Below are 14,634 nucleotides of genomic sequence, written 5' to 3'. Positions count from 1 at the left end.
GCGTGGCAGGTTAAGTGCAGGTGGTGCAAAGCGCAAGGACCAGCGTAAGGAAACCAGTTCGAGCCCCCGGCTCCCCACCTGCAGGGGAGTCGCTTCACAGGCGGTGAAGCAGGTCTGCAGGTGTCTGTCTTTCTCTCCCCCTCTGTCTTCCACTCCTCTCTCCATTTCTCTCTGTCCTATCCAACAACAACGACAACAATAAAACAACAAGGGCAACAAAAGGGAATAAATAAATATAATAAATATTTTAAAAATATTTTTAAAAATCAATTTTGGGAGTTGGGCGGTAGCGCAGCAGGTTAAGCGCAGGTGGCGCAAAGCGCAAGGACCAGCGAAAGGATCCCGGTTCGAGCCCCCGGCTCCCCACCTGCAGAGGGGTTGCTTCACAGGCAGTGAAGCAGGTCTGCAGGTATCTGTCTTTCTCTCCCCCTCTCTGTCTTCCCCTCCTCTCTCCATTTCTTTCTGTCCTATGCAACAACAATAACTACAATAATAAAAAAAAAAAAACAAGGACAACAAAAGGGAAAATAAATAAAGTTTTTAAAAAATCAATTTGAAGGACAGGGGTAGATAGCATAATGGTTATGCAAACAGACTTTCATGTCTGAAGCTCCAACGTCCCAGGTTCAATCCCATGCACCACTATATGCCAGAGCTGGGCAGTGCTCCAAGAAGGATGACAGAGGACCTAGTGGGGGTTGTATTGTTATATGGGAAACTGGGGAATGTTATGCATGTACAAACTATTGTATTTACTGTTGAATGTAAAACATTAATTCCCCAATAAAGAAATAATTTTTAAAAAATAAATAAGTAAATAATAAAATTTTGCCAAGGTCATTTGTATTCATCATTTGTATTCCACATTTTTATCCTCTATTTATTTCACTTAGTGCAATCACCTCTAGTTTTATCCATTTTGTCCCACATAACATAATATCATATTTATTTATTTTTTTAATCGATTTATTATATTTTTTTTTACCAGAGCACTGCTCAGCTCTGGCTTATGGTGGTACGGGGGATTGAACCTGGGGCTTTGCAACCTCAGGCAAGAGAGTCTCTTTGCATAACCATTATGCTATCTACCCCCATCCTTTTTTTTTTTTCTTTTTCAAAGGTGAGGGCCCAGCTAGATCTGTGCCAAGTGGTGCAGAAATAGAACAGGAATGCCTCTGGTCGCACTACTCTGCCACCAGACTATGTCAGCAAATCGAGGCCAAACTAGAGAAGGAAATGGGGATTTATCTGGGGTCTTAGGAACTACAGTGGGGGCAGGAGGACAGTCAGTATAAAGCTGCCCACTGCACCACACTCCACCCCATTCACTGGGGGCTGACGGGACTTGTGGGTTTAATGGGCAGTTTTGTGCAATTGTGTTTCTGGTTTAGGGTTTGGGGCTTACTATTGTTGTTGTTTTAATGCAACTGATTTTACACAGTTATAACTCATGGTGAGTCAGGTAGGCTGTGATTGTGTGCTGTGCTCAGGTCCCCCTCTACCCCTCTCCCCTCCACCAGCCCAGCGGCACACTGTCCGGAGCTGGGTTGGCTGAAGGCCTGTTTATCACCATTGTTTCTATCTGACCGTTTCCAGAAAGATCTGTGCACAGATTATCCTCTTTGCGGTCATTCAGATTCCATTTTTGGCTCCCCAATTTTTCCCCTATCTCCTATACTCCTTTAGGGTGAGGCAGCAGTGGTCATAAAAGAGTGAACCTGTATGCGTGGGGTGGGGGAGTGACTTTCCCAAGGTCATACAGAAGGTAAGTGACAGGTAAGAGCACCTAAGCCAGCTGGGTGGAGCCCACCCAGCCTCCTCCCAGAATCCTCTGCCTGGCCTGACCAGCCCCACTCTCTGATCCTTTTGTTGGGATGGGATTGAATTCCCCAGGGCTCCTGAGGCCAGCCTGGGCAGCCACTCCAGTAACCAGAGCTGTGTGAGAAGAAAAGGCCAAGCCACTAGGGTAGCCGCACCCCAAACAGACGTGAGGTCCCAGGTGAGTCACGCCACTGAGGGGCCACCTCCCCAGTCCCAAGGGCCACTGTTCATCTGCAACTCTGCCACACCAGGGACCTGGAACACTGAACCCCCATTCCCCAACCCCATGTCCTGGAGGTCCCTTGCCTCCATGGGGTCCCCCGCTACTCTCTGTCCCACCTTAGACAGGTCGTAGACTTGGGAGAGAGACCTGCCTCCCAGCTTTGCCCTGGGCCTCCCACTAGGTGACCAGCACACAGGACTCTGGGTGGGGCCCTGGGGCTCCCCACTTCCCAGTGCCGCCTCAGATCCTCTCAGATTCCCAGAGATGGGATCCAGCCAGGGAGGGTGGGGCTGTCCCCAGGACCATCCAGAGTCCCAGGCCAGACAGGCAGGGACAGTGAAGTGGCCTCAGTAGCTGACAACATTCGCCCATCTCTGCTCCTCCAGCCCAGCCCAGCCCAGCCCAGCCCAGCCCAGCCCAGCGTGCCATGTCCCAGCACCTGGTCCTCTTGCTGGTGATGCTCGGTAACCTTGGGGGTCTTCCCCTCTGCGAGGCTGGGAAGCAGGCTGTGTTGGGGGACAGGCTGCTTGAGGAGTGGGGTATCAAAGCAGGGAGGGGTAGGAGACCCCAGGCATAGGGTATCAGAAGAGAGGAAAAGAAGCCTGTGGACCTTGGGGGACTGAGGACAGAGAGGGCCTGTGAAGCTGGGATGGGGGGACTAGGGAGGACTACCCCACAAGTCCAAGTGTCAGCCTCTTCCTGCCTTCCTCTTTCCAGCCATCAGCCCCCTCCCGGGAGCCTTCCAGGAACCAGGTAAGGCTGGGAGACCTGCAGAGGTGACAAGTTAGGAGTGGGGGTGGGGTCCCCCATGCTAGCAGGGAGCCCAAGGGCTGGGGGCTCAGGGTCAAGGAGGGAGGGAGGGGACAGAGGTGAGCAGCAGGAAAAGGATTTACCAGCCCCTTGCTCTCTCTGCCTCTCCCAGCTCTCTCGCCCACCCAAGAAGAACTGGATGAGCTGAGTAAGGAAGAGGCTGGGTATCCTTTCTTCTTTCTTTTTTTCCTTTAGAAAGAATGAAATAGACCACAGCATCAGTGCTTCCTTCAATGTGGTGGGGGTCAGGCTCGAACTTGGGTCATGCATATGACAAAGCAGCGCACTATCCAAGGGAGCTATTTCACTGTCCCTCAGCTTGCTTTCTGTATTTCATGAAAGAATGAGAAGAGAGACCCAAGCACTGCTCAGCTTTGGCGTGAAGTGGGGTTGGGTTTTACCCTGGGCTCTGGCAGGCAAGTTCTAATAGGCTGCGCTATCTCCAGGGGCTGGGATTCAAAAATAAATGTTTTTTTTTTTCCTGCCAGTATTTTGCTGGAGTTCCCATGTCTTGTGATGGCTCGGTTTCTGCTTTGCTTTAGTTTGTTTGTTCAGAGAAAAGGAGAGGGAAACAGGGAGAGGAGAGGCAGCTACAGCACTGCTTCCCTGGTCACAAGCCTTCCCCTTTGCACCCTTAGCATGGGTAGAGGGCTCGAACCCAGGATCCTGCACATGCTTAAGTGTGCATTACAGCTCTACAGCTCAGCTCTGCCAGCTGACTTTAAAAAAAATTTTTTTCTTGATTTTAGATAATTTCTCTCTCTCTCTTTTTTTTCTTTTTTGTCTCCAAGGTTATTGCTAGGGCTCAGTGCCTGCACTACGAATCCACTGCTCCTGGAAATCATTTTTTCCCCATTTTTATTGCCCTTGTTATTATTATTGTTATTGTTGTTGGATAGGACAGAGAGAAATCAAAAGAGGAGGGGGAGAGAGAGATGGGGAAAGAAAGATAGACACCTGTAGACCTGCTTCACCTCTTGTGAAGTGGCCCCTTGCAGGTGGGGAGCCGGGGGCTCCAACCGGGATCCTTACACAGGTCCCTGCACTGCTGCCAAACCCCTCCCTCTTTTTTTTTTAATGAGAAATACAGAAAGATAGAAACACCAGAGCACTGTTCAGCTCTGTTTTATGGTGGTGCTGGGAATTGAACCTGGAACCCTTGGTGCTCAGCCATGAAGTACTGTTGCATGAACCACTTTTTTATCCCTCAACCCCCCCCCCACACACACACACCACCCCATAGATCCTCAGATCCCAGATAAAAGTGAGGCTAGCTAGGTGAGAAAGTGGAAGATGTGGGCGGGGGTAGATAGTATAACGGTTATGCGAAGAGACTTTCATGCCTGAGGCTTCAAAGTCCCAGGTTCAATCCTCCACACCATCATAAACCAGAGCTGAGCAGTGCTCTGGTAAAAAAAAAAAAAAAAAAAAAAAAAAGTGGAAGGAGTCAGAAACAGCCTCAGTTCCCCCTGTTCTTTGTTGGGTTGTGTTGGGGAGGGGTTCTCCACCGGATCAGGATGGAGGCAAGACTTTGTCCTGAGTTACCCAGACCCTGGCATGGGGGAGGGGAGGCGTGCTCCGAACCCTGCGGTGCCCCATTGCAGACTGCGGCCGCCCTGAGCCCTCTGCCCGCATCATGGGGGGCTCGGAGTCGCGGCCCGGCGCCTGGCCCTGGCAGGTGAGCCTGCATCACAACGGGGTGCACATCTGCGGGGGGTCGCTCATCGCGCCGTCCTGGGTGCTGTCCGCGGCTCACTGTTTCGTGGAGTGAGTATGCGCCCCCCCAGTCCAGTCCCTGAGCCCGTGTCCCTCAAGTCCCCCCCTGAACCCCATCGTCCCTTGATCAACCCCCTCCGTGCATCTCAACCTCCATCGCCCCAGACCTCCAATCTGCCTCCAACCCCACCTCCCCTCTGGCTCCCATCACAAACCCGGACCGGTCGAGGGTCCCACCCCCCGCCCGGAGTGTCTGATTCCCTCCCCCCGTCGAAGGTACGATCCCCCGATCTAGGGTCCCAAACTCCCCGCTCATCGATGTTCTGTCGAGGGTCGATCCTCCTTCCGTCCCGGGTCCGAGGGTCGCCCCCCTCCCCGGCAGAGGGTCACCCCTCAACCCCCTCCACCCTGGCCCGGAGCAGGAACGGGACGGTGGAGCCCGCGGCGGAGTGGTCGGTGGTGCTGGGCGTGCACTCCCAGGACAGGCCCCTGGAGGGCGCGCACGTGCTCGCGGTGGCCGCCGTCCTGCTGCCAGACAACTACAGCCGCGTGGATCTGGGCGACGACGTAGCGCTGCTGCGCCTGGCCGAGCCCGCCCTGCTGGGGGCGACAGTGCGGCCAGTCTGTCTGCCCCGCGCGGCGCACCGCTTCGCCCACGGCGCGGCCTGCTGGGCCACAGGCTGGGGCGACGTGCAGGAGGCCGGTGAGTGCCGGCAGGGGGCGACGGCAACCTGGGGCGTGTCCCGAAGTTGGGGGGGGACGGTACCGGGACTGGGGGGGGTGGGGGCGAGGCCCGGGGGGACAGGGCCACCCCCAGGTACAGTCCCTGTCTATCAATGTGCGCGACCCAAGTTCAAGCCTGGCCCCCACTGCCTTGGAAGAAGATTTGGTGCTATGATCTCTTTCACTCTCTCTGCCTCTGTCTCTATCTTAAAAAAGAAATTTGAGGGCTATGCTGCCTACCCCACAGGGCTGTCCTCATTGCCTCCCATCCTTCCTCCACCCCCCATCCTCCCCCCACCTGCGCTCCTCACCTCTTGCTGTTCCTCATTCAATCTATTATTCATTCATGCGACGCTATTTCTTGAGTACTTCCTTGTGCCGGGCCCTATCAGGCATCAGACTCACAAATGAACATAAATTAAATTTTAAAACCGTTAAACCTTCGGCTCCCCACCTGCAGGGGAGTCGCTTCACAGGCGGTGAAACAGGTCTGCAGGTGTCTATCTTTCTCTCTCCCTCTCTGTCTTCCCCTCCTCTCTCCATTTCTCTCTGTCCTATCCAACAACGATGACAACAATAACAATAACTACAACAATAAAACAAGGGCAACAAAAGAGAATAAATAAATATATTTTTAAAAATTTAAATATTAAACCTTGCCTTCCCAGGCCAGGCAGTGATATACCCAGTTGAGCACATACCTGAGGACCCAGGTTCAAACCCGCAATCCCCACTTGTAGGGGAGAGGGGCAACTTTCTCGAGTGATGGAGCAGTGCTACAGGTGTCTCTCCTCTCTGTCTCTCTAGCCAGGCATCAGTGCAGAACAGAGGTGGCAAAAGTTGAGGGGCTGGACCCTAAAAGCCTGAAGGTCACAATGAGGTCTGGGTCCTCTATCAGCTCCAGGACAAGCCCCAAACCTCTCCTGTTGACCTTCAAGTACAACTGTCATCTGACCACAGGAATCTGTGTGGGGAAGGGAGCCGCTATCTCCACTTCCGGAACCTTAACCTTTGTCCCCATCCACAGCAGTGTTCTGGAGGTGGTAGAGTGGGTAAAGCATTGGACTCTCAAACATTAGGTCCTAAGTTGAATTCCTGGCATTGCGAGTACCAGAGTGACTCTCTCTATCTCTCTCTCTCTGTCTCCACTCATTAATAATAAACAAAGCTTAAAAGCAAAGACAGGTTCAGGGGACTGAGAAATAGTTCACCCAGTAGAGTACACACTTTAGTATGCACATGACTGGGGTTCAAACTCCCAGCCTCAAAATGGGAGCACCTGCACAGGGTAAGCTTTTAAAAAGAAAAAGAAAAAAAAGTTCAGGGGGTCGGGCAGTAGCTCAGCTGGTGAATCCCACATGGCACGAAGTGCAAGGATCGGCACAAGGATCCCAGTTCGAGCCCCCGGCTCCCCACTTGCAGCGGGGTCACTTCAGGGCGGTGAAGCAGGTCTACAGGTGTCTATCTTTCCCTCCCCCTTTCTGTCTCCCCCTCCTCTATTTCTTTCAGCAATGACAACAACAATAATAATGACAACAAGAAGGGCAACAAAATGGGGAAAGTGGCCTCCCAGAGCAGTGGATTCATAGCCCCAGCAATAACCCTGGATTGCTTTCAGGAAAGGGTGCCTGGTTGAGTGTACATATCACGATGTACAAGGACTGGGGCTCAAGCCTTAGTCGCCACCTGCAGGAGGAATGCTTCACAAGCAGTGAAGCGGGTCTACACAGGTGTCTTATCTTTCTTATCTTTCTCTATCTCCTCCTCCCCTCTGAATTTCTCTGTCTCTACCCTAAATAAATAAATATTTAAAATTTAGAAAGAGAGAGCGTGTGTGTGTGTGTGTGTGTGTGTGTGAAGGACAGACACTTGCAGCACTACTCCACAATCCCGAAGTTTCCTACCTGCAGGTAGGGACAGGGCTTGAACCCGGATCCTAAAGCATGGTAATAATAAGTGTGCGGGTTAAGCACATGTGGCATGAAGTGCAAGGACCAGTATAAGGGTCCCGGTTGGAGCCCCTGGCTCCCCACCTGCAGGGGGGTCATTTCACAAGCAGAGAAGCAACAAGGACAGCAATAACAACAATGATAATTACAACAACGATAACCAACAAGGACAAAAAAAAAAAAGGGAAAAAACAGCCTCGAGGAGCAGTGGATTCATAGTGCAGGCACCAAGCAATAGCCCTGGAGGCAAAAAAAAAAAAATGTAATTTTCAAAAAGATACAATTAATGAGTATCAGAGATAACAAATGGCCTCTTTTATTTAATGCTAACATAATAAAATATGTGCAAGCCATTCATAGCGCTCATAAAACTTTATTTGGGCTATAACAAAAATAAATTGAGAGATGTCATGTTCATGTACAGAAAAAAAAAATCAATGAGCTCTACTGGAGAGCCATCACCTAGCCCCTTCCTTTTTTGCCTCCAGGATTATCGTTGGGGCTTGGTGCCTGCACTATGAATCCACTGCTCCTAGAGGCCCTTCCCCCGCCCCATTTTTGTTGCCCAGGGGCTCGAACCAGGATCCTTGCACCAGACCACCCAGCCCCCGCCCCTTCCTTTTCTAATTTTTGTTGTTGTTGTTGTTGCTGTTGTTGTCCTTGTTTTATCATTGTTGTGGTCATCATTATTATTGTTGTTGCTGCTGCTGCCGTTGTTAGATAGGACAGAGAGAAACCGAGAGAGGAGGGGAGGCAGAGAGGGGGAGAGAAAGATAGACACCTGCAGACCTGCTTCACCATTTGTGAAGTGACTCCCCTGCAGGTGGAGAGCAGGAGGCTCGAACCGGGATCCTTACTCCAGTCCTTGCGCTTTGCGCCACATGCGCCCAACCCGCTGCGCTACCACCCGACTCCCTCTAATTTTATTTTACTTTATTGCCACCAGGATTATTGCTGGGGCTTGGTCCCTGCACAACAAATTCACTGCCCCAGTCACCATTTTCCCATTTCCTTCTTTTGACAGAGACAGAAAATGAGAGGCAAAGGGGGATAGAGAGGGAGAGAGACAGAGAGAGAAACCTGCAGTTCTGCTTCACCACTCTTGAAGTTTCCCTCCTGCAAGTGGGAATGGGGGCATGAACCCACGTCCTTCTACCACTGCCTTATGTATTTTGTTTTTATCTTAATGAGAGATACAGATACAGAGGGAAAGACACACTGCTCAGCTCTGGCTCATGGTGCTGGGGTTTGAACCTGGGACCTCAAAACCTCAGGCATGAAAGTCTTTTGCAGAACCATTATACGATTCCCAATCCCAATATTTAATATTTGGTTTTTTTTTTTTAGAAACTTAATTTTTTCCCCTTTTGTTGCCCTTGTTGTTTATCATTGTTGTTATTGATCTCGTTGTTCTGGGATAGGACAGAAAGAATTCAAGAGAGGAGGTCAAGACAGAGAGGAGGGGGGTCGGGCGGTGGTGCAGTGGGTTAAGTGCACGTGGCGCAAAGCGCAGGGACTGGTGTAAGGATCCCGGTTCGAGCCCCCGGCTCCCCACCTGCAGTGGAGTCGCTTCACGGGCGGTGAAGCAGGTCTGCAGGTGTCTGTCTTTCTCTCCCCCTCTCTCTCTGTCTTCCCCTACTCTCTCCATTTCTCTCTGTCCTATCCAACAACAAAGCAACGTCAACAATGGCAATAATAACCGCAATGAGGCTGCAACAACTAGGCCAACAAAAAGGGGGAAAAATGGCCTCCAGGAGCGGTGGATTCATGGTGCAGGCACCGAGCCCAGCAATAACCCTGGAGGAAAAAAAAAAAAAAGACAGAGAGGAGGAGAGAAGACAGACACCTGCAGACCTACTTCACTGCTTGTGAAGTGACTCCCCTGCAGGTGGGGAGCTGGGGGCTCAAACCAGGATCCTTACACCAGTCCTTGTGCTTTGCGCCACGTACGTTTAACCCATTGCTCCACCACCCAGCTCCCTTAATATTGTTTTTTAAGATTTTATTTATTTACGGTGGCGCACCTGGTTAAGTGCACAAGGACCCAGGTTCAAGCCCCTGGTCCCCACCTGCAGAGGGAAAGCTTCACTAGTGGTGAATCAGGTCTGCAGGTGTCCCTATCCCTATCTCCCCCACCCCTCTCAATCTCTGGCTATCTCTATACAATAAATAAAGATAATAAAAAATTTTTAAAAAGATTTTACTTATTAATGAGAAACATAGGAGGAGAGAGAAAGAACCAGACATCACTCTGGTATATGTGCTGCCGGGGATTGAACTCAGAACCTCATGCTTGAGAGTCCGCTGCTTTATCCACTGTGCCACCTCCCAGACCACAATATTTATTTATTATTATTATTATTTTTACCAGAGCACTGCTCAGCTCTGGCTTATCGTGGTGCAGGGGATTGAACCTGGGACTTTGGAGCCTCAGGCATGAGAGTCTGTTTGCATAACCATTATGCTATATACCCCTGCCTCAATATTTATGTTTTTAAAATATTAATTTAGGGGGAGTCGGGCGGTGCAGCAGGTTAACCGCATGTGGTGCAAAGTGCAAGGACCGGTATAAGGATCCCAGTTCGAGCCCCCGGCTCCCCATCTTCAGCGGAGTCACTTCACAGGCAGTAAAGCAGGTCTGCAGGTGTCTATCTTTCTCTCCCCCATATTCCCCTCCTCTCTCCATTTCTCTCTGTGCTATCTAACAACGATGACATCAATAACAACAATAATAATAACTTCAACAAGGGCAACAAAAGGGAACAAATAAATATTTTTTTAAAAGGTTAATTTAGGGAGTAGAGCGGCACGAAGCACAAGGACGGGGTAAGCATCCCGATTCGAGCCCCCGGCTCCCCTCCTACAGGGGAGTCGCTTCATAAGCGGTGAAGCAGGTGTGCAGGTGTCTGTCTTTCTCTCCCCTTCTCTGTCTTCCTCTCCTCTCTCCATTTCTCTCTGTCCTATCCAACAACGACATCAATAACAACAACAACTACAACAACAATAAAAAAACAAGGACAACAAAAGGGAAAATAAATAAATAAGCACATAAATAAATAAAAATTTTTAAAGATATTTATTGTCATAGAAGAGAGTGAAAGAGAAAAACAAAAGAAACACCAGAGAGCGTCACTCTGGCACACGTGATGCTGGGGATCAAACTTGGAACCTCCTGCTTGAGACTCTATAGTCACTGGCTTCCTCCCCAGACACTCTCTTCCCTTCCTTTTAACTTCAGCTAGAAAAAGACCGGGAGGGAGCAAGACACATCACAGCACCACTCCACTCTTCACTATGTTTTCCCTCGTGGCCCATGCACCATGCCCAGGTCTCGAACCCAAGTCCTCCAGAGTTGAGTTTACAGGCCACACTTAAGGTCTTTGGTTGGCTGCGTACTTAGTGTGGCGCACACCCTCCGGGCGGCTCCGAGGTGGGAGAGCAGCAGCAGGAGGCAGCCAGGCGCAGGGGACCCCAGGCCCGCCCGCAGCATCACTGTCTTTCTGCCCGCAGACCCCCTGCCTCTCCCCTGGACGCTGCAGGAAGTGGAGCTGAAGCTACTGGGGCCGGCGGCCTGTCAGTGTCTCTACAGCCGGCCGGGCCCCTTCAACCTCACCTTCCAGCTGCTGCCAGGGATGCTGTGCGCCGGCTATGCCGAGGGCCGCCGGGACACCTGCCAGGTGAGGCGCCCTGCGCCTGCGCGGCTGGGCCAGGCAGACCCCGTGACAGGAGACCAGGAGAGGGGTCCACGGACCCCAGGTGGGGGCTGGAGTCTTGAGCCTGCGTCCTTGTGCAAGGTGACAGGTGCACTCAGCCGAGTGTGCTAACTCCCAGTCCCCCTTTCACTGTCTTTTTTATTTATTAAACAGAGAAATTGAGAGGGAAGGGGAGATAGAGAGGTAAAGAGACAGAGAGACACCTGCAGACCTGTTACACCACTCATGAAGCTTTCCCCCCTGCAGGTGGGAACCAGGTAGTGATGCACCTGGTTGAGTGCACACGTCACAGGGACCAGGGTTCAGGCCCCCCGCTCCCACCTGCGGGGGGGGGGGAGGCTTTGCAAGTAATGAAGCAGTGCTACAGGTGTCTCTTTATCTCTCTCCCTCTCCATCTACCCCACTCTCTCTATTTCTGGCTGTCTCTAGCTAATAAATAAAGATAAGAAAATTTAAAAAAAAAAAAGACTTGAGGCTCTTAGATCACAGGCTTAATTCCCAGCATTACCATAAGCCAGAACTGAGCAGCGGTCTGGTCTTTCCTTCTGTGCCTTTCTCTCTGACTCTCTCGTTAAAAGGGGGTGGGGGGTGCCAGGAGGTGGCGCAGTGGCTAAGGCACTAGACTCTCACGCATGAGGTCCTGAGTTCAATCCCTGGCAGCACATGTACCAGAGTGATGTCTGGTTCTTTCTCTCTATATCTTTCTCATTAATAAATAAAATATTAAAAAAAAAAGGGGGGTGGGGGAGTAAGGCGGTAGAGCAGCGGGTTAAGCGCACGTGGCGCAAAGCGCAAGGATGGGCATAAGGATCCCAGTTCAAGTCCCAGCTCCCCACGTGCAGGGGAGTCGCTTCACAGGCAGTGAAACAGGTCTACAGGTGTCTATCTCTCCCCCTCTCTGTCTTCCCCTCCTCTCTCCATTTCTCTCTGTCCTATCCAACAATGACATCAATAACAACTACAAAAAAAAAAAAAAAAAAAAACAAGGGCAATGAAAGGGAAAATAAATAAGTAAATATAAAACAATTTTTAATGGGGGGTAGATAGCATTATTGGTACGCAAACAGATTCCCATGCCTGAGGCTTCAAAGTCCCAAGTTCAAACCCCCATACCACCATAAGCCTGAGCTGAACAGTGATCTGCTTTAAAAAAATTAAATATAAATAAATCACAAGGGCTAGGCAGTAGCTCACCCAGTTAGGCACATACTTTGCCATGTGTGAGGACCCGAGTTTGAGCCCCTACTCCCCACCCACAGAGGGGAAGCTTCATGAACAGGGAAGGTCTTCAGGTGTCTCACTTTTTCTCTCCCTCTCCCCTCTCAACCTGTCCTATTTTAAAAAAGTGAAAAGGGACCAGGAATGTGGCATGAAGCACAAGGACCAGCATAAGGATCCCAGTTCAAGCCCCCGGCTCCCCACCTGCAGGGGAGTCACTTCACAAGCGGTGAAGCAGGTCTGCTGGTGTCTATCTTTCTCTCCTCCCTCTCTATCTTCCCCTCCTCTCTCCATTTCTCTCTGTCCTATCCAACAACGACAGTAATAACAATAACAACGATGAACAAGGGCAACAAAAGGAGGGAGGAAATAGCCTCCAGGAGCAGTGGATTCGTAGTGCAAGCATCAAGCCCCAGCAATAACCCTGGAGGTAAAAAAAAAAAAAAAAAAAAAAAAACACGGAAAAATAGCCACTGTGACAGTGCTGTCTACTCAGTCCCACTTTTTAATCTATGACATTGAGTATCAGTCAGTCCCTCTGTCAGGCTGCTGGAGAAATTATGTGCGCCACTTAGCGGCCATTGAGTGCACTGCCACGGCGTTGCGGGCCTGCTTCTGGCAGTAATGTTCTATCTGGTCTGGATACAAGGCAGGAGCTTACAAGTGGGTCTGAGTTTAGCTTTGCAGCTTGCGGAGCGACAACACATAGCACCCCAGCCTGCACTCCAGCTCTAAATGAGACCTCCAGGCCCCTCCTGCACAGTCTTTAATGCACAAGCTTGATGCACTTGGGTTTGACTTTCTGTTGTTAATTACGTGAATGTGACACCGGGGAATCAGACTCTGGACCTCATGCTTGAGTGTTCAATGCTATACCCACGGCACCACCCGCCGAGTCTCTGGTTTTCTGTCTTACAGGGCTTCTCTGTGTCTAGCTGCAGTGTATGCAGATGACAAGACACAGCCAAGGCAGGTTTCTCAGTGCAGGTGGTTGTGTGTTGGGCCAACAACAGGAGGTGTGGCACCTCTGCAAGGCGGCTGGGTCTGAGCCGGGAGGTCCTGACCCCAGTCTTCTGTCACTAGGGAGACTCCGGGGGGCCCCTGGTCTGCGAGGAAGGCGGCCGGTGGTTCCAGGCAGGCATCACCAGCTTCGGCTTTGGCTGTGGCCGGAGGAACCGCCCGGGCGTCTTCACGGCTGTGGCTTCCTATGAGGCGTGGATCCGCGAACACGTGCGGGGCTGGGAGCCGGGGCCCGCCTTCCCCGCCCAGCCCCCCGAGCCCCAGCCGGGCCCCCAGGAAGCCCCGGATGAGAACTGCACGCTCGCCCAGCCAGGTGAGACCCAGGCCCGAGGCTGCGAGGGGAGCCCGCGGGGTGCGGCGGGGATGGAGGACCAGCCTGCTGGCTTCTCTCCCGCCGGCCCGCAGTGTGCGGGGGGGCCCCGCGGCCCGGGGACTGGCCCTGGGAGGCCCGCGTGATGGTGCCGGGATCCAGACCCTGCTACGCAGCGCTGGTGTCGGAGAGCTGGGTGCTGGCACCTGCCGGCTGCTTCCCGGAGTGAGTGACAAGCCCGGGGTGGCGGGGAGCCCCTGCGTCTGGAATCTGCGCCCCCACTGGGGCCCTGGCTCATCGGGGAGGGGAAAAGGGGCGCGTCGGTCCAATCCCGGTGAGAGGCCGACGCCTGGGGTGCGAGGCTCCGAGCCCAGCGCGCCTCCAGCCCCCTCGCCCCGCAGCCCCGTCAGCGCAGGCCGCCAGCCCCGCGACCTGGCCGCCTGGCGCGTGCTGCTGCCGTCATGGCCGCGTGCCGAGCGGGTGTCGCGCCTCGTGACGCACGAAAACGCCTCGTGGGACGCCGCCGCCGACCTGGCGCTGCTGCAGCTGCGCGCGCCCGTGAGCCTGAGCGCGGCCCCGCGGCCCGTGTGCCTGCCCTACCCCGACCACTATTTCCTCCCGGGGAGCCGCTGCCGCCTGGCGCCCTGGGGACACGGGGGTGAGCGGGGGGGTGGGGGGTACCCGGGGGGGCGGCGGGGCGGGGCGCGACTCGGCCGCAGCGCGGGCTCCTCGGTTTCCCGCCCAGAGCCCGCACCGGGCCGGGACACCTTGCTAGAGGCCGAGTTGCTGAGCAGCTGGTGGTGTCACTGCTTGTACGGCCGCCAGGGGGCGTCGGTGCCCGGGCCCGGAGATCCACCGCTTGCGCTCTGCCCCGCCTACCAGGAGGAGGAGGAAGCCAGTCAGTGCTGGGTGCGCTCTGGCTGCGGAGCCTGCGGGGCCGTCGGGGCGGGGCCGTCGGGGCGGGGCGTAAAGCGAGTCTGAGCACTTCCGGGGCGGAGCCATAACGAGCATGGGGCGGGGCCTGGAAGCTAAGGAGGGGGCAAGCCGGCGGGGGCGGGGCCAAATTGTTGGGGTTAGCAGGGAGCCAGCCACTCCTCAGGGTCATAGAGCATTCTGTGTACCGCTAGGGGC

General features: G+C 53.1%; 1 protein-coding gene across 1 annotated transcript in view; it reads left to right on the top strand.

The window, feature by feature from the left end:
* PRSS36 (serine protease 36) overlaps nucleotides 1–14,634 on the top strand; it is a 48,664-nt gene that overhangs the window by 31,444 nt on the left and 2,586 nt on the right. Inside the window, exons 3-11 of the mRNA XM_060174111.1 lie at nucleotides 2,431–2,508; nucleotides 2,762–2,797; nucleotides 4,459–4,621; nucleotides 4,993–5,273; nucleotides 10,753–10,919; nucleotides 13,257–13,506; nucleotides 13,599–13,728; nucleotides 13,905–14,161; nucleotides 14,249–14,412. Of these exons, the coding sequence (XP_060030094.1) occupies nucleotides 2,431–2,508; nucleotides 2,762–2,797; nucleotides 4,459–4,621; nucleotides 4,993–5,273; nucleotides 10,753–10,919; nucleotides 13,257–13,506; nucleotides 13,599–13,728; nucleotides 13,905–14,161; nucleotides 14,249–14,412 (1,526 nt within the window). The remainder of the gene's footprint in view (nucleotides 1–2,430; nucleotides 2,509–2,761; nucleotides 2,798–4,458; nucleotides 4,622–4,992; nucleotides 5,274–10,752; nucleotides 10,920–13,256; nucleotides 13,507–13,598; nucleotides 13,729–13,904; nucleotides 14,162–14,248; nucleotides 14,413–14,634) is intronic.

This window comes from Erinaceus europaeus, chromosome 15 (assembly GCF_950295315.1).
Source record: "Erinaceus europaeus chromosome 15, mEriEur2.1, whole genome shotgun sequence".
Lineage (NCBI taxonomy): Eukaryota > Metazoa > Chordata > Mammalia > Eulipotyphla > Erinaceidae > Erinaceus > Erinaceus europaeus.
The sequence above is the reverse complement of the archived record's forward strand: the minus strand, read 5'-3'. Positions and strand labels throughout refer to the sequence as shown.